General features: G+C 41.5%; 1 protein-coding gene across 8 annotated transcripts in view; it reads right to left on the minus strand.

Moving 5' to 3' along the window:
* TSC22D1 (TSC22 domain family member 1) overlaps window positions 1-18,094 on the minus strand; it is a 133,913-nt gene extending 115,819 nt beyond the window's left edge. For 6 of the 8 annotated variants that reach the window (XR_009248784.1, XR_009248782.1, XR_009248783.1 and 3 more), the window contains exons 1-2: window positions 17,435-18,094; window positions 13,930-16,985 (exon numbers count right to left, since the gene is read on the minus strand). Coding sequence is in view for 5 of the 8 variants with exons in the window: in XM_058684694.1 (XP_058540677.1) it covers window positions 13,930-16,985; window positions 17,435-17,644 (3,266 nt within the window). In the remaining 3 variants the exon portion in view is untranslated. Of the gene's footprint in view, window positions 1-13,929; window positions 17,393-17,424 lie in introns of those variants that run through there. The other 2 variants (XM_058684740.1, XM_058684732.1) reach the window with 2 other exon arrangements.
* Between the last annotated feature and the right edge of the window lie 1,137 nt (window positions 18,095-19,231).

Genomic DNA, 19,231 nt, shown 5'->3' on the forward strand with positions numbered 1-19,231 from the left:
AATGTCACCTTACCTGCCTTAGAATCCCATTTCTTTTCTTTCCCCTTCCTCCCTCATCCGCTTTAAGATGATAAAGCCAGCAAACAGTAAGACTTTAATAAAAAAATAGTATAAAAAAGGACCAAATCTGCCATGCAAAAATAGCCCACCCCTCCTGGGAGATGGGGCACCTACATTGCTTTATTTTTTGACAGCAATTTCAACCAATTTGGAAGTCTTTAGTCCAAAGGATTAAGTTACCAGTGTTCCACCTCTGGATTAGTGAGTGGACTGTTACCATGTGTGGACTGGGTCCTTACCTCCTTAGCACTTCTAATGAGGCCAAGGTCACTGATTCAAACCATTATCTCAGATTGCAACTACAAAGACAATATACCTCGGTTTCCACCAGTGACAGAAAAAGGAATTACTGAGCTCCTGATATCCCATTAGGGAAGGAAACAACTAGACATCCCGAGTAAAGTCAGCAATTCCCTAAAACCCATCACTGGGACTAGGCCACTACATAGCACAAAAACTAAAAGGGGCCCTCCACTCCATGACCAATTAAATACAGACTTCTCAATTCTGCCTTTAAGGCTTTTCAAAGGTAGCTTTGTTTTCTATATTCTTGTATACAGACACCATTGCCTACCAACTTAGGCAATTTCCTATGCTCTTTTCCATAAATATTCCCTATAATTTGAGCCTTTTTGGTGTAGTTTTCTCTACTAAAATAACCTACTAATCCTCGTAGCTATCAAACTTGTCTCAAATGTCACCTCTTAAAAGGCATGTGATTTTTACTTTGATTCCCAATACTGTTTTATTCGTATCTCTCATAACATATATCCTACCCTTGCCATACTTTTCCCATTTATTGAACTTCTATCCCAAGCCATTCCCTAAAATGCTTCAAGCAACCTACAAAGGTAGATATAAATACTACAAAATAAAATACATTATAAATTGGTGAAAAAACTGAAGCAAAGGACCAAAATTAGTAGGAGACTAATATATGGAGCCTGTTACCTATTATCTTTTTCTTTCATGTACATGTGTGTGTGTACACATATATGTATGTATAAACATATACTTATTCTTGAATGAGTATGCTCTCCTTAAGGATAGAAACAGTGCTGTGTAAACACGTATTAAATTATATCCTTTCAAATACATAGGATATTTTGTAATCTAAGAATTTCAAAATGTCCTTTTAAAATTATATTCCTTTATACGTATATTCACACATATATGAACATAGTCTCAAAATTTAAAAAGGCAAGTGAAGTGAAAAAAGGTACCAACATATAAAGGAATAAGTTAGTTTGATGGCACTTTAAATGTCAGTAAAATAATCAAATTACTCACATTTAGTGTCAATGACAGCACTAAGGCTTTTAACATTTCAAATAACTGCATATGCCATTTCCCTTTTTGTAGAGACATAGGAGTGCTCAGAGGGATAGGAAGAAATAATTCCTCTTCTTTCCACTGCCTGGAAGAGACTGGCAATTGAATATATGAAAAGAAAGCAGGCAAAAGTCTCTATGATCACTAATGTGTTAAGAACCAATCCTAAAATGTAAGTCCACATTCACTTGGATTTTTCACTACTAAGTATATTTGGGACACATCTGCTTTGGATTAGACACAGATGAACCCTATGAAAACATTAAATTGCCAAACATCCTACCTGAAGGTTATAACCACTTATCCTTCAGACCTTTAAAACTACAGCTATAGATAACAGCCTTTCTGGGAAATTACGCTATTTTTGTCTGTTTGTTTTTCAAAAGAAAACACGAAAAGAGAAATACGTTGTTTTGAGGGAACACAGGCTAGGAAAGTGAATACAGTATTTTTATAAACTGAGAAATCTGCTAACCAAAGGGCTTCTGTACTGAATCATTTTATATTGAAAATCACTATTCTTCTAATGTATTTCCTTCATGCATTAACAAATAACAGAAAAAAACATAATTTCCTCACTGGCCCGGCCTTTTCTGCTTCCAAGTACCCCACTACAATCCAAATTACAGATTTCTTTTATACTAATATAAATTAGCTTAGCATAAATTGAAGGTGATTTAGTCAACAAGTGTTGAGGGCCAGATCACTCCCCAATTTAATCTTCAGTTACTTCCTATCATTTCCCATGACAAACTTACTCTATTAAGGCCAACTGTTACATTACCGATGTTCTGAATGTTTTTCTTATTTCTTCCCCTTTTTATTAATACTCTCTTGCCTGAAACGTTCTCCTTCAACCCAAAGCTTTCAAAAAGTCCACTCAAATAACTCTACATCCCTCACCCACCAAAGGTCAATTCTATCCCACCTGTAAACATTGAATGCAATTTCCTATGTCATTTTCAAGACTAGAGTTCCAGTTAGTCTAAGAAACATTTTGTGGCACCATCTGAGAATTCACTTAGCCTCTCTGAACTTATTCTTCCATCTATAAACCAAGAGTTGAACAAGAACACAAGATTTCCAGCTCCAAATTTCTGATTTGTTGATTTCATATTTCATGTCATTTAAAAATGTTATTTAGCTCTTATGTTGTCATATAATTTCTCCATGTATATGTCATATACACTCCCTGAGGATAAGAACCATGTTTCATTACATCTTATCAACACCATTACTATGGAATAATTTACTCAATAAATCGGTATTGAGTAACTTAGCATTTGATAGGTTGGTGAAGGGGAAGCATAGAGAATCTAACATAACAGGCAAAGTAATATATCTGCGGAGAACTGAAACTTACTCCTGTATATCAGAATGGCCATGCATATAATGGTAATAGGATGGCAGAATATTTGGCAGTAATGATATCCCTCTCCTGGATGTTTGGTGGGGAAGGGGCTCTGCACATTGTCAATTCACTTATTCGACAAATATTTCAAAACATAACCATGAACCAGGCACTATCACATGCAGTGGGTAAAGTCCTTGTTCTCATGGAGGTTAAATTCTTGAGTGCAAGAACAAGAGTAGCATCCCTGCTCACACTTCCAAGATCAAAATAAGAGTTTCTGAGGGCTGAACAAGAAATATCTGCAGTTACCAATGCCTTCCAATACATGAAAGCTGACTGAGAAAACAACGGTCAGAACAGCTCCATTCTGATCACATGCTACAGAGGCCAACAGAGCACAAAGGTTGTGAAAAGCACAAATTCTGGAAGGAAACCAGACTGCCTGGATTTAAATCCCAGCTCCCACTTACTAGCTATGTGACCCTGAATAAGTTCCGTAATTATCCTATGCCTCAGTTTCTTCACCTGCAAAATGAGGATAATAATGGTACTTACAACCAATAAGACTGTTCTGAGAATTAAATAAGTTGATTTATGTCAAGTGCTTAAAACAGTGTTGCACATAAGTACTGTAATTTCCAACTCTCCTACAACTATTACCACTACTCTTACTACTAAATTGTTACAATCTGTGAACAAGCTAAAACAGTACATAATACGTAGTAGTAACTCAGTATTTAATCAACAACTAAATAAATGAATCAGAGACTCAGCTTCTTTGTGAAAACTGAACAAAAGCATCCTATCAACTTTAAGACTGCTAGGACTCAAGGGGATATAATCTATTTCAAAGTACTTTGTTAAAAACACCCCCCCCCCAAATCATACAAGAGTAAGGTTTTAATACTATCACCAGCAGAAATGTATCATAGCCGTATCACAGCAAAAATTTAGTGCTAGATTATTTAAGTTGTAAGCTTATACCTTCAAAGCATTCCTAACTAGTTAATATGCTGGTTATTACCACGTGAATGCACACTAAGAAAGCCTAATAACCAAAGAAATTAGGTAAGTAGATGAGCTGGCAGGAAATGAAGTCTCATCACAATCAGCAGTTTTATAATCAATCCAACTAGAACTTACTCAAAAAAGGAATACTCAGACATGTACCCACGGTATCATAAGTTCCCCAACCGGAGTGGTGAGTTAATATTACAAAAATAATCCAGGAGACCTGGAAAAATAAGATGCTATCACATCTATCTTAACTATGTGAAGTTCATAGTAACCCTTTACTCTATGGCTGCATGGAAGAGGAAGGACAATACCACCCATACCACGGTAGATCCACACCATGATCTAACCACAGTAAATCTTCTCCCCAGTCAACACCTGCTGATCATTGCACTACAACATCACATTCCACATCTTCCCTTCTGTTTTTAATTACCCCAGCCTTAAAAGTAAAGACCTCATCTCTTAATGCTGTTTTACTCCCATTTAATACCCATACATAATCAATTAATTTACTGCTAATTCTGATCACTGTCAAACCTTTCTCATCTCCTTTTACATAATCCATTACTTACCTGTTCAATAATAAGTAACCGTAATGACTGTAAGTAATATAGATCAGTTAGGAACTTTAAACAAGTTACTACTTACTTTAAACAAACTTACTACTTACTAACCTGTTTAATTTTTTTTAAATGTTCTTAATACAAACAGATGACCTTTTTATAAGTTCGATGTTTATATTTTCAACAGCTGAAACTGAACCAAAGGACTTCCAACACAATACTTGGATACTATTTAGGAATCATTATACGCTGAGTAGATGAACCAGTCAAAAGTGGATAAAGAATACTGATAGTCTAACTTTGAAGTAAATCAGTTTTTCTTGGTCTTATTCCAGTTGGAAAACTTTTACTGGCATAAACAAAAGTAAATACAAAATAAGCATAAACATAAAACAAAATGCTTGTTTAAAGCAATAACTAAGCATTGCCTTTTGGGCTCAAAACACAGCAAAAAGTAATCAATTAATTCTGATTCATCTCTATTCAAGGAGGAAACAATGGTATCACATGATCATCCATACAGAACGTATTTACCTTTCAAATATACCATAACAGTGTTTTTAAAAAGCTGTCCTTCTCTTATGCCAATTTGTTTCATTTATTCATTAAGCAAATTTTTACTAAGCATCCACCTGTTAAGCACTGAGATATACTTTGGATATATAATAGCAAATCAAACATCTCTGTCCATGAAGCTTAAAATCATCACATAATCACATATGCACAGAAAATCATTAAACTGTAATAAACACTATAAATAATCAAGGTACTATTAAAGAGTATTTACAAAGAACCTGAGTTTAGATTGTTATGTCAGAAAAGGCCTATCAAAAAGTGACAGTACACTTACTATGATGAGCACTGAGTAACACACAGAATTGCTAAATCACTATACTGTATACCTGAAACTAACACTGCATGTTACTTGTACTAGAAATAAAATAAAAATTTGTATAAAAAAGTGACAGTTAAACTTTAAGAAAGAATGGAGGGAAGGTGACACAGGGGATGTTCAGGTTGAAGGAACAGTGTGTGCCTAACCCTAGAGGAAGAGTAAGAATGGATGGCAATTTGAGGAACTGAAAGAAGGAAACTGAAAGTCAGGGGGAAAGTGGCAAAATATGCCGGCAAGAAGCAAAAGCAAAAAGTAATTACTTTCAAAGAAATGGGAAGGCTTTAAAGGGTGTTGGGTAAGTGAGTGATCTGAACAGATTTCTATTTTAAGAATATCATTCTGACTACAAGATATAATATTAGACAAACCCAAGAATGTATGCAAGAGGCTAGTGAGGAAGCTACCGCAGTACTTGAAGAGGTAAATATATTATCGTGTTATCTTAGACAAGAGTTGTGGCCATGGTGGGGGGAGAGGGATAAATTCAGGATATATTTTAAAGGTTATGGTAAGGATGTAGAGGGTGAGGGAAAGGGAGCTATCAAGAATGGCTCTCAAGTTTCTAAAGTGAAGAATCAGTAAGAAGTAATAATTATATTCTTAACAATAGAGAACTGAGGGTCGCTGGAGGGGTGTTAGGTGCAGGGATGGGCTAGATGGGTGATGGGCATTAAGGAGAGCACTTGTTGAGATGAGCACTGGGTGTTGTACAGAAGTGATGAATCACTAAATTCTACTGCAGAAACCATTATTACACTGTATATTAACTAACTAGAATTTAAATAAAAATTTACAACAAGCAAAAAAGAAATGATAATGATTAAAATGAAGATGACAGAGCAGAAAGAAATTTGAGAAGGTAGGTAATGAAGAAAGAGAAGTTTATGATCTGTTGAGAGGCCTATGAGAATACATGCAGAGCTGTTTTACGAAGGCAGATAACTGGATCATTCTAACATGCAATGAGAAGTGTGGGCTAGTGGTGCGCATTCAGAAACTGATAGCATACAGGCGGTATTAAAGCCATACAGCAGATGATTACTCAGGGAAAAGGCAGTAAGTGTGAAGAGGACTCAGAAATTCAAAGGAACTCCAACACTGAATCTGAGAGAATAGGTGAATCTGAAAGAGACTGAAAAAAAGTGGCCAGAAAGGTGGGAAGAAACTGTACCAGGGGATGGCTGAAAGCGAAGGAGAATGTTTCAAGAAAGGAGAAACAAAGCTCATCTAGCCCCAATGACACTGAAAATCCAAGTTATGATTTCCAGGTCAAACTGGTGAAGAAGAAAGAGTGGAAGGAAGGACACGTAAATATATGTGAGACTAGGAAAAAAAGTCAACCTAGATTCTAAAACTAATTACATAAAGCTCTTTAAAATAATGTAAACATGCTTTAAACTGTTTTCCCCTCATGTAATTTCTTTTAATGAGCCATGAAAGCATACTCTTACCATGACATATTCAATGCTAACACCATGGTGACGCAGCAAAAACCAACCAGCAGAGCTCTAACATTGCAGCATGCTTCTAATATTGCAGCACCACACGGGTCATGCTTTGCATAGTTTCAAATTTTTAAATTCAACTTCCTATACAAGAAACAAAATCTACTTGTTTTGCAGTTCTACAAAGACTGAATTTAAATTATTAGGAAATTAAAATGGTTTTCCTGAAAAGATAATTTTCACACGATTTTCAAAAAAAACATACTAAAATTAATTCATTTAACACTTGAATGTCTTGCATGCCAGGCACACCAGTGTGATGACTTTAAACACCTTTTTTCTCACCAAGGGCTTATAGGTAAACGTCGGTATGTTCTACGGTAATTCTGGTACTGGTAGTAATACATAAATCAAAGAAGCCTGCCTATTTTCAGGTTTTCAGCCACTCTGATATATTTATGGGCATCTTGTTGGCTTTATTAGAAATACCAGAAGATTTTTAATTAGAAAAATTATTTTCATTATTAGCTGTTTTAGTATTATGTATGTAACCTGAGACAATCCCACCTCTCTAATAAACTAAGTAAGCTTCAGTTTATTCACCAGTAAAACGGAAAAAAACTTAACTCACAAGGTTGTTGAATTGGCTTAACATGTTAATAAATACTAACTGAAGCTTATCCTAACACTTCTAATCACTTCTGTGAAGCGAAATACTGCGTTATATACTGTTCTTATTTCTACTGGATATAAGCCAAGCAATTCGACTTTTAAAATTTATATACTCATAGATCAAATCTTGAAGCAATGACTTTATTAAAATTAGTATCATTTTTTACATTTAATTGTGCAGTATTCTACAGTTAAGACAGGTGCATAATGATAGAAACACATCTATTTTATACTCCTTTTCTAAAAACACCACTAAAATTCCAAAAAAAATGAATTTTTAAGATATAAAGACATAAGCCCATAAAAAATGACAGAATGGGTAAAAAGACAATAGCAACAAAAATTTGGAAGCTGGAAAGCAGATGGTTGAGTGACAAATGACTTAGCAAACACTCGAAAATCAAATCTTTAGCAAACAGTGGAGAAAGCCAAGAACAAACCCAATTTAAACTGTAAAATCCCCAAAAGACCCAGCAATTGGCAGCACCACGTACATCCGAAGTGGGATATGGGGGAGAGAGGGAGCTAAAATAAGGAAGACTGTTTAAAAGTCTGCTTAACAAGTAACCAGCCCCACTGATCCCAACTGCCCCCTCACCAATCCCAACAAAAAAACTGAAAATATGTAGTCTGGAAAATATAAAACAAAATATTCCAAGTTTCAAAAAATCAGGTATAGCTGTAGGCAAGAAAACATACTGAAAACAGGGTGATTGAAGAAATATATATAGGGAAGCTGAGATTCTACCAAGACCTTTTACCCAACTCCCCTCCTATATCCCCCACAACCTGCACCTCCAGGCAAGAAAGAGCCTTCTACAGGACATCTAACCAACTCAGAGGAAAGGCATGAAGATACTGACATCAAAAGTGCTCCAACCACACAGCCCAGCCTGGTTACCATAAAGTAAAGCTAACAAGTCTCACTGAGGATTTCTAATTAGCATTTTACTCCCCTACTCACACACAACCACCAACCAACTAAGGAGAGGCTATAGAACATGAAAGATAAAGACCAAAACAGATACAAACTAAAACACAAACCAGGAGGGCACAGGTCACACAGGGAGAAGAAATCTTTAAATAAAAAAAAAAGTAATATTTATATATTCAGACAGCTATGAGAAAGTACTATTGTTATTAGAACAGGATACGATTTAAAAGGGGCAAAGGCAAAAAAACAAAAAGCAAAGGCTTTGGGAAATTAAATATATGGTAATATAGAAAACTCAACAGAAGTAGAGCAAAAAAGAAAATGAGATAGAAAATAGGAAAGAAAATACAAGAAAATCAGAAGTCAAAAAGGTCCATTATCCTAATAAGGAATTTAAGGAAAAAAAAAACAAAAAACAGAAAATGGAAAGAAATAATCAAGACCTCATTCAAGAAAAAGTCCCAGAATTAAAAGATGTTTCCAGACTACAAGGGCATACCAAGTACTCAGCAACCCTGAGGGTAAAAACAAACCTACCCAAGGAACCATCACTGTAAAATTTCAATACTGGAACACTGAAAACAGATTCAACCTTAAACGCTTTCAGAGAATTAAAGAATGAGAGAGAGCAAGAGAGAGAAGGGTAAACAAGTCAGAAAAAAAGGAAAAACAAAACATATATATACAGGTCACATACAATATATAAGAAATCAGAATGGCTTCAGACTTCTCAAAAGGAATATGGAAGTTAGAAAGCAATGGAGGGAAATTATAAAATAATACAATTTTACAATGTAGTATTCTTTACCTAACCAAACCACCTTAAGTGTCAGGGTAAACTAAAATCATTTTTTCTTTTAAAGATTTTAGCTTTACGGAATCTCTGCACCCAACATGGAGCTCAAACTCATAATCCTGAGATCAAGAGTTGTGTGCTCTACCAACTAAACCAGCCAGGCACTCCTTAAAAAAAATTTTTTTTTTTTTTTTTTTTAGGTAATCTCTACCCCAATGTGGGGCTCAAACTCATGACTCTGAAATCAAGAATCTCATGCTCTACTGACTGAGCCAGACAGACACCCCTAAAACCATTTTAAAATATCAAGTAAGCCAAGAATGAACATGACAAGGATCACTGCAAAATGAAATCCAACCACAGGAGAAAGTGAAGGGAATCCCACAATAATGGATGTGTACCAAGGTATAGAACACAATTAGGTCCAAAATGGAGGTCAGAGGAATATAAGAGACTGCCTAAGGAAGATAAAATTGATAACACCTGATATGTCTGAACATCTCAAGAGACATTTGATGCAATGTTAAATAATGATAATTACAGAAAAAACTAAGCCCGGGGTGGGGCAGAGACATTGAACTTCAGCCAGATCACCCTATGGTAAAACAGTCAGTAAGTCACACTGAGACTAGATAAGCTCTTTAGTCTCCTAAAGTGCAAGCAGATGACCAAGAATTACCAGACCTCTGAGGAAAGGCTCTATCATAAAAGGCAAAGCAAAAATGGGTAAAAAGGCATACAAAAATGGGGGAAACAGAATTTGGAAGAAACAGGAAACTTATCCTAGGTAGTATATAGAAATATATATACTACATATTCTAGTACATTATATGTACTAGATAGCTGGGAAGCTATCTAGTGGAAGGAGGTAGGCAAGTGCAGTACATTGTACAGGACATGAAGACTGATATTTTATAAGAATACTAAATGATCAACAATGATGTAATCATAACTATTCAGAGGAAAGGGTACTTGGAGGAAGGGGGATCAGCTGAGTAGGTGATAAAGTTAAATTTTCATTTTCTTTCCAGAAGTTCAAAAAGCCAAAACACAAGCACAAAGTATTTTATTTAACACACACTATGTAGGGCATGTGAGTTAGACACAGTTCTAAGGGCTTTCCAAATTCATTTCCTATAACAACCCTGAGGTAGGTACTGCTATCCCCATTTATTGAAATGAGCAACATGAGGCATAGAGAGGTTAAGTAGCCCAATGTTACATAAAACTAGGTTCAAACCTAAATAGTCTTATTCCAGAATCTATGCTCCTAACCATCTAGCCATGTTGCATATCGAGTAGCAATACAAGCATGTTGTCTACAACTAGGAGGTAAACGTAACAATCATCCGAAAGAGATAAAAGTGACTGCTTTGGGGAATGGAAACACGGAAAGGAAGGGGGCAGGAAGCTTTTGTTTGTTTTGATAACCATGTAAATTATTTGACTCTTTAAGTTGTGGAGGTACAACCTAAATAAAATTAAAATGTACAATTTAGTACTTTTATTTTATCTAATGTTGCCATCCTCAGAAGTAGGCAAAATGAGTATTACTCCTATTTCATAGATAAGAAAACTTTCATTCCTCTTTAATAAATATTCGAGGGCCTACTATATAACATGCACTGTATTTAAAAAATAGATACCAATTCACCTCAAATAATGATGAGGTGAAAGAGGTACAAAAAGTCTTTTTATTCTTTTCTCTTCAATTTATTGTATAACTTACATGATCCTGTATCTCTAACAGCTGTGCTTAAGACAAGGCATAATATAAATTGTAAATTGTGACAGAAAAAAAGAGAAAGGTCTGCTCATTAATTTGTCCAAAAAATATTTAGTTCTTGTCCTTGAGGAACTCAGTGTCTTATGTGGAACATAATTATAATTGAATGTGTGCAGTGCGTTCAATAGAGGAGCACTAAAAAGTGTCAAGGAAACATTCCCTGGGTGAAGACACTGCTTCAGAGGGAACGTTTCTGAACGGAGTCTTGAAGGATGAACAGAAGTTTGACCAATTTCACACAAGAAGCTGTACTAATAGTTGCAAAACACAAAAGACTATAGACCAGTGTGGAATACCTACACCTCCACTGTGTTATAAAGGTGACTTCATATTAAAGGCTAAAATAAGACATTAAGATTTTTTCAAGGAGCTTTAAAAAAAAAAGATACATAATCTTAATGCCTGATCCATGTTTCTAAGTTTTAGTGTTGCCCCGTGATCAATTGAAATCATTTTCCACATGTCTAATAAACATTTTAAATTTTAAAGTGTTAAGAGTATTATTTCAAAAGAAGACTAAAGAACAACCACCTTTCATTTGTCTTACCGCCAAAAAGTTTCACTGTTAACATGGTTTTTAAGTCATAATATTGAAATTATAATGTACCCCTTTCTCCCACGAGACAGAAATTGGTGACCAAGCCCCAGACAACGCAAGTGACATGGAAGCTATCATGGGAAGAAAAAGTAGAAAGATTTTTTTTTAATCGTTATCACTTCTTTCTCTTGTAGATAGTCTCAAATTTCCTTCCAAGGGCAAACTTAAATGAAACTTTTCTTTTTCCAAACTTTAGTGATAAAAGAAATAATTTGCAGTAAAACACCATAAAGAAAATAATATGCATGTGTTCCTTTTTGACCTTTATAGGTATTTTAGGGGTGAAACATTTTAATTTTTTAGCATTTAAAGGATGCCTCTGAATCAAAAATTTTCTGGTTCTGATGACTTAACTTTGATGTTAACTAACAAAGGATCAAAAATGTAGTAAATTCGAAACAGGTAGCGTCAACTCAACTTTATGCCAGTACTTGATCATACTTCTCAGTATCTCTTTTTGTCCCTTAAATTCCAAACCTTTCTACATAATTTGCCCCTAAATGATCTTCATCTCAGTTACTATATGGAAAAATTAATTTTGTACTAAACATCTTAAATTGGGCCTCTATCCCTACAATTAAAAAACCTAACTGTAAGTAGCAACATCTGACTTTAATTGTCTGGAAAAGCAAGTTGTGGAAAGCTCTATCATGCCCTACCACCAGGGGAGAAAAAGGAGAAAGTCATGTCAGGAGACCACAAATGGTAATTAACAAAAATCATGGCAGGTTTCAATTCAAAATGTGTGGTTTTCATTTGTGCATTTCATCTGTCTTTTATTTCTCTGAATTTAGTATCCACATAATATACCTGTTTTTTTAGGGGCTTCACTCGATCATGCCTCTTAGACTCAGAAAACATTAATATTTGGTGTAAATAGTTCTTTAAATTATGAATATTAGCAATTACAGATAAATATTAGCATATGGAACAAACTTTTATCGATGATTATAATGACTATTAAAGAAACTACCTCCCTAAAAGAGCTCTATCTACCTTTTAAGGACAATTTTGTACACAAGATACAGATTACATTTGGTTCGGTAACAATGTTTTAATTATATGATTACTGGAAAAATTACAAAAATCTCAAAAGACAAGATTTTAAATTATTTCAATTAACCATGCCTTTGCCTTACATCTGTAAAGTAACTTAAAAATGTTTATCATGAAAACCTCACTGCAACATTTGGTCTTTGTTCTTTTTCTAAAACTGTAATTCTTTTGGAATACCCTCAATTTTTCCAAAGTGAAAACCAAAAATACACATTTAGAATATAAATTTCCAATTAGTTTGGTGAAAGTTCAATCACAAAAATCTCCAACTAATACTAAAATAATTAAATATCTTTAGAGCTTATTCAGAGTTCCACAGTTAAAATGAATAGCCTTTGTCATTAACTCCTATGATACTATTTTGATCAAGGTTAGTCACAGACCAGCAAATCTGTGAAAAGAACATTCCTTTAAAATTCAACTTAGTTTAAAGCAATGTAGAATCATTAGAGATTTCACAACTTTTGCAGTCAGCTTCAAAGACACAATTGGAATCAATAGCGTATTTAAAGCATTATTTTCAATTCAAGTAAGAAAACACTAGTGGCTTAATAATGTATTTTGACTATGTTTTTATTCTTTTTTTTTTTTTTTGGCAACGAAGGGAACAGGTGGAGTAGATTAGCAGGGGAGCAAAGTCTTATGTTCATGCGTCTATAAATTCAACCCTCCAAGACTTTTCCTACTCTTTAAAATGGCTACCACCTTGATCTATACAAAAGAAAAAAAAATGTACAGGACACTACTATCAAAGATAAATTTGGTTATTTTGACAGTGTTTACCCTCCTGCCCCCCCCCCCAATATACTTTTTAAGATTCCCATTCCTGTTCTGTTCAGATAAAATGACCATTAAATAAGTACACAAAAGTTGGTTAATTACAGTCTGTGAGGGCAACCTATAAAACCGAGACTAGGTCATCTTTCCTACGAGGTCTAAGAAAAGCACGTAACATTATCTTCCACAGACTAAGATCAAACACAGTAGAAGTGAAAAGGATTGCCCAACCTAGTAAAGGAGAAACAACCGTGGGAACCACAACCCCCACTCAAGAGATGCTCATAAGGATTTAGTAATTCAAGTGAATAGATAAATATTATATGGCTTAGCAAAAATTTTGTTACTAATCTTTTCAAAAAGCATTTTATAAATAACAAAAGCCATTTGGTGCCCCTAAACCTATGCTTAATATTCAATAACTACTGTCAAGTAGTTTACATATTACTTACACCCATTTGCTATCCACTCTGAAACCATTCCATAACACTCTTGCTCTAGGAAACTTACCATAAAAATGCATTTTCACATACAAAAATGGAAAAATATGTAATGCTTTCGACAAATCTTGTGCATCTATACAGCTACTAAATAAATTAACTCTGAATTTGTTGAATGTCTGCAGAAACATGGCATGATCTTACCTCTCATCCTCGCCATCCACCAGGGGTGTCGTCAGCGGTAGCACCTTCAACGGGAAAAGAGAAGCAGGGGCTGCTAGGCTGCTGCTACTCCCATCTGAAACTGCTGACATTCCCCCACTGTCACCACTGATAGTCTGAGGTAAGCCAACTAAGGAGGGTTCCGCTGGGCGCCTGGCATCTTCAATTTGGCTTCCAATTGCCTGAGCTAATGATTGTGCAGAGAACTGAGTAGAACTTAGTGGTATCTGTTGTGCCAAAGGCAGATTTATGTTACTGGCTATCAAGGGAGGTTGACTAACACTTTGAACCAAATTACCATTTTGAGTGGCAGGGGTTTGTGCTATATTCTGTGGTGGAACCAAGTTTGTTGGGGCAGAAGGCATTCCAGAAGGACCAGTTGAACTAACCTGACTTGTAACAGAAATACTACTAGCAGAGGGCAAAGGACTAACTGCAGGCAACGGCTGCGAAACAACTTGAGCTACCGATTCTACTCCTTGTGGCTGGGGAGGCACAGTTAACAAGGTACTCTGGGGTGCAATGACCAATTGTTGAGGAAGGCTTGACGCACTAGTTTGAACTCCCTGATGAATAATCGCAGTTTGAGCAGGTGGAACTATTTGTGAAGATGGAGGAGCACCTTGCTGAATAACCGAAGGTGTGACTTGGGTAGAGGGCTGCTGCACTGCAGTAGGTATGTTTGCTTGTTGACCGATATTTGCAATTTGACTGCCAGTAGGTACAACAGATACTGCTGTTTGAGCCTGGCCAACAGGCTGGCCGGATGCCCCTGCAGGTTGTGCTTGGATTGCCGCGGGCTGCACTGGCAGCTGGATACTCTGTGGCTGAGCCGTAGGAATCACTGTCGCTCCTGCTCCCACTCCTGCAGAACTGGGCTGTCCGGAGGACACTGCTGTTTGAAGAATCGGCTGCTGCTGCACATACTCTGAAGGGTTCTGAGCCACGGATTTACCATGGCCTGGGACCATCTGGGTAGAGACAGTCGGCTGCTGTTGTCCATACTGTAACGGTTGGGGTGGTGCTCCTGGAAGGGGGGCTTGCACTGGAGGAACCGTCTGAGAATACGGTAGTTGGGGTTGAGCCAGACTGGAAATGGAAGGCTGCTGACCTAAAGCTGAAGTTACACCAACCACACTAACAGGTGACGGCTGGATACCAGTTGCAGCACTGATAGTGGCCTGTAGAGGTACTGGCTGAAGACCTTGCTTTTGAGGATAGCTCAGTTCTTGAGACTGTAATTGTACTTGCGTGATCTGTGACTGAGAAATACTCTGTGGAATGCTAACTGCTGAAATACTCTGGGGACCAGTGCTACTGAAATCCATCTGGGGAAGAGCCATACCTTGAAGAGCTGGTTGCTGCTGCTGCACCACCACAGTAGGGGCTCCCATCTCTCCGCTTCCCACACTCTCCGTGTAGTGACTCAGTGTGCTGACACTACTGCTCACTGAACTCCCACTAGTGCTCTCCCTCTCCGAAGTCACTTCTGTCGGGTTCTGTTTCACAGTTTCCACCACTTTATTTATCGCCACACCTTCTGCAGCAGGTACAGCATTTTCTTTTTCATAGAACTCGGTGCAAGTCCATCTGCCTTTTTTAAAGGGTTCAGAACTAGAATCTAACTTCACAACTCTGAACCTTGACGTGTTAACTGTTGGTGGCTGCTGCTGACCCGAAAGGGACCCCGCAGTCATCCCTGCAGCTGCACCGGGGGCACTGTTAACAACAGCGGAGGAAGATATAGTACCATTGCCCATGCCACTCAAGATATTCACATTAACACTGCTGCTAACTCCAGGCCCAACACTCACAGTAGCAGCACTAGGAATATTGCTTGCATTTATATTAGCATTACCAAGTATGCTGCTTGTCACACTAGGATTAAAACTACCCACGGCAGTAATGTTGACATTACTCATTGTATTAGTGCCAGTAACAGAACTTATACCTATACTGCCAGTAGTACTTGGAGCACGGATATTAGTCATTACAGATGCAGGTGAGCCACCGGATGATACAGCAGAAGTTGGGGCCGCTGCTAGAACACTGTCAGAGCTTCCAGCTGCAGAGAGTTTTCTGGATACTGGACTGGAGGGTGGCCCTCCAGGAATGGATGTACTGGCCACACCAGCATGGGATGGATGGTGATGCCCATGGTGTAGGTGGTGCCCATGATGGATGTGATGGTGGTGATGGAGGTGGTGTGGATGAGCATTCCCATTGATCACAACGTTCTGTTGTGGAAGGTGAGGCAAATGAGGCTGCGGAAGGTGGGGCTGGTTGGGAGAGACTGCCCCAGGTGTCTCAGCTTCCTGGAAGTTATTCAGAGTCTCTTCTGAGGAGCTGCGTTCAGGCTCCCCTAAGTCAGTAGCCCTGGAAAGTGACACATCAAGGATCTCGGAAGAAGAAAGATCTTCCGTGTGAGACTCATCCAGGTCATCATAGCTCTCGGTGTCCTCTGCGATACTGTTGTTAGAGCTGATGCTGGCGGAGATCTGAGCCGGGGTAACGCTAGTTATCTGGAAGCCACTTTTCTTTTTCATTTGAGTTCCGCCTGGCGCAAGAGGCTGTGCCTGCAGCTGAGCCTGAGAGAGGAGGTTCAGGCTTTGTGGAGGCGGAGGCTGTGGTCCCGACGTAGAAGATGCTGCAGGAGCTGGCGGCTGGAGCAGCGACGGAGGCGGAAAATCCTCGGAAGATGTGGCACTACTACCAACGCCGGTACCTGCTGCATTGAGAGCAGAGGCGCTGCCACTACCGCTGCCCCTTCTAGGGAACATTGCCGGGTGCGCCATCTTCCTAGCACTAATGTCTGCAGCGGCCGCGGCCGCCGCGGCGGTGGACTCAGGCGGCTGGTGCATTGTGTCGGGTACCGGGGGGCGGAGGAGGCGAGTGCAATTTCCTTCTGCACCGTAATCTTTGTATTCAAGACGCCGGGGAGGAAAACGGGACCTGACGCTCCGCCCGGCGCGGTTCCTCCTTCTCCTCCTCCTCCTCCTCAGCCGAAAGCGCCGGCAGCTCCTGCCTTCGAGGGCGAGCTTCGGGAAGGGAGGATGAACGAGGGTGAACAGAGCGGCCAGGGACCCGAAGGGGGGACCCCTTCAGTCCTTCGCCATTCACTTTCCCCTCTAGTCTCACACCCCCCTTTATATTCCGCTTCACGTGGGGTGCGGGGCAGGAGGGAGGGGAAGACAAGGCAAGGGGGAGACAAGTGGAGGGGGTGGGAAAACCGAGAAATGCCCACCTTCTCCCGACAACTCAAAAGCCACCTCAACCCCTCCTCCCGCCGCGGCGGCGGCGGCGGCCGCTGCAAAACCCTCCCGGTCGCTCTGCACGAAAGCAGCGCGGAGCGAGTGTCGCCTTCCCCTCGCCACCCCCAGGGCCGCCGCCGCCGGCGAGCCCCGAGCTCAGTGTCGCTCAAACCTCCCCTCCCGGCCCCGCTGTCCCCGCTCGGCCCTCCCCCCACGCCCCTCGGACCCTTTCAAACCCCCTGGGCTCGCGGCGGCTGTTCCGTGAGCAAACGCTGGCCGCGGCTGGGGCCGGGGCGGCGAGGCTCGGAGCGGGGCGGCGGCGGGGCGCCCGGTACGGTGAGCCCAGCAACGAGGCGCGGGCGGGCGCGCAGAGACGCCGGGTCCTCGCGGAGCACGGCCGGGGCGCGGCGGCGGCACTGGCAGCGGGAGCCCAGGGACCGCTCCATCACTGGCAGCCATGGAGCCCGAGCATTTTCCTCCCTCAGGGCAGGCGCCTCGGCTCGGCACACGTCCTCGGGGAGGAAGGGGCCGGCGCCCGAGCCTCCCCGGAGGGCGGCGGGATGTGCGCTAGCGCAGAGGGGTGCGAGCTGCTCCTGTCCTCTTCCTCCTCAGCCGGCTCGTCCTCACCCTGCTGCTCCCGCGGCCCGGGCGGGAGGGGGCCGCAGGCAGCGGCGGCTCCTTTCTCGGCGGCGTTGGTGGCCAGACGGGCTGGTGCAAGCGACTGCAGCCGACGCCGTTCAAAGGAACGAGAGGTGGGGTTGGTCGGTGTCGGCAAACGGGGCGGGTGAGTGGGTGGGTGCCGAGGGAGGGCGGCGGGCGGGGAGGGGGCTGTGGTGGTTGTTACTAGTGCTCTTCTCCGGCTCCACCGTATCCCCCAGTCTCTCGCGGCAACGGGAGAGGAGGGACCAGCGCCCGAGCGCAGGAGGAGGAGGAGGGGCGACCGTCGGCGAGAGGAGGCGGCGGCGGTGGTGGCGGGGGGAGGGGGCAAGCAAAGGAGAAGGAGGGAAGATGGCGTCTGCGCATGCGCCCCGGCGCCGCAGACATAAAGCCGGGTCCGGCGAAGAAGGAGGCGGCGGGGCTTCGGGCCTTGCCGAGTGCTGGGTCTCCCGACGGAAATTGCCGAAGACTCGCGGCGGCGCCGACGCCGAGGGTGGTGGGGGTGGGGAATTTCGGCCGGGGGAGCGAATCCGGGTCGGCCAGTGAGTTTCGGCCTGAGTGGGGGGTGGGGCAGGGTGGGGGCGCGCGCAGGTTAAGTGTGTCCGCTCTGTTCTCTCACGCGGCCGGTGCGCGCGCGCGCGGGCACGCGGCAGGGGAAGGGGCGCGGTGGGGTGGGGCCCGCGGAGGCTGCTGGAGCCTTGGGTCTCTGGCGTACGCGTCCTGGATGGTGTTCCCCCCGCCCCCCTCCCCGCCTGCGGAATGGGTAATGAGGCTTTTCTCCGCAGCAACAGCATCACGAGTTTCAGTTCCCAGGAGCCCGCCGCCACCGCCACGATACGACATGAGTCAGGCTTTCTTCCTTGGCGCGTGGCGGAGCCCTCCCTCCTCCCCCTCGCCGCACCTGGGCTCACCCCCGGCCCGCGTCGCCCGCGCCCTCTAGGCGGAGGCCCCTGTGCCGGGAGCTGCGCGGTCCACGGAAAGCCGAAGTGTCTTCGAGATAGGTGCTGCCTTTTGTGCAGTGTCGTTGCGGCTGCCATGCAGTCCCCCCCTCGCCCTTCGACGAGCAGGGAGGGCCAGCCGCCAGCGGGCAGGCAGATGTTGCAGCTGTTTGCTGTTAACTACCTAAGTGCCTCCCGGGTAGGCTCTCCGCTAGAGAGGGCGTGCTTGCAGTCCATCCCTACCTGGAGGGAAGAAGCAGCCCAGCCCAGTAAACTAATTGACCTCAACAGGTGGAGCTTATCTCCAGCAGAGATGTCTTTTCGTTTAATTGTCCAGGCTATATAGCCCCCATAGGTTTGAGTTAAAAGACAAAGTCCTAGTGGTAACACAAGTGCAGTGATAAATGAAGACTACCTTTTAGGGTTGGAAAAGAAAAA

The sequence above is a fragment of the Neofelis nebulosa genome, chromosome 1 (genome assembly GCF_028018385.1).
Source record: "Neofelis nebulosa isolate mNeoNeb1 chromosome 1, mNeoNeb1.pri, whole genome shotgun sequence".
In the NCBI taxonomy this organism is placed as follows: Eukaryota; Metazoa; Chordata; class Mammalia; order Carnivora; family Felidae; genus Neofelis; species Neofelis nebulosa.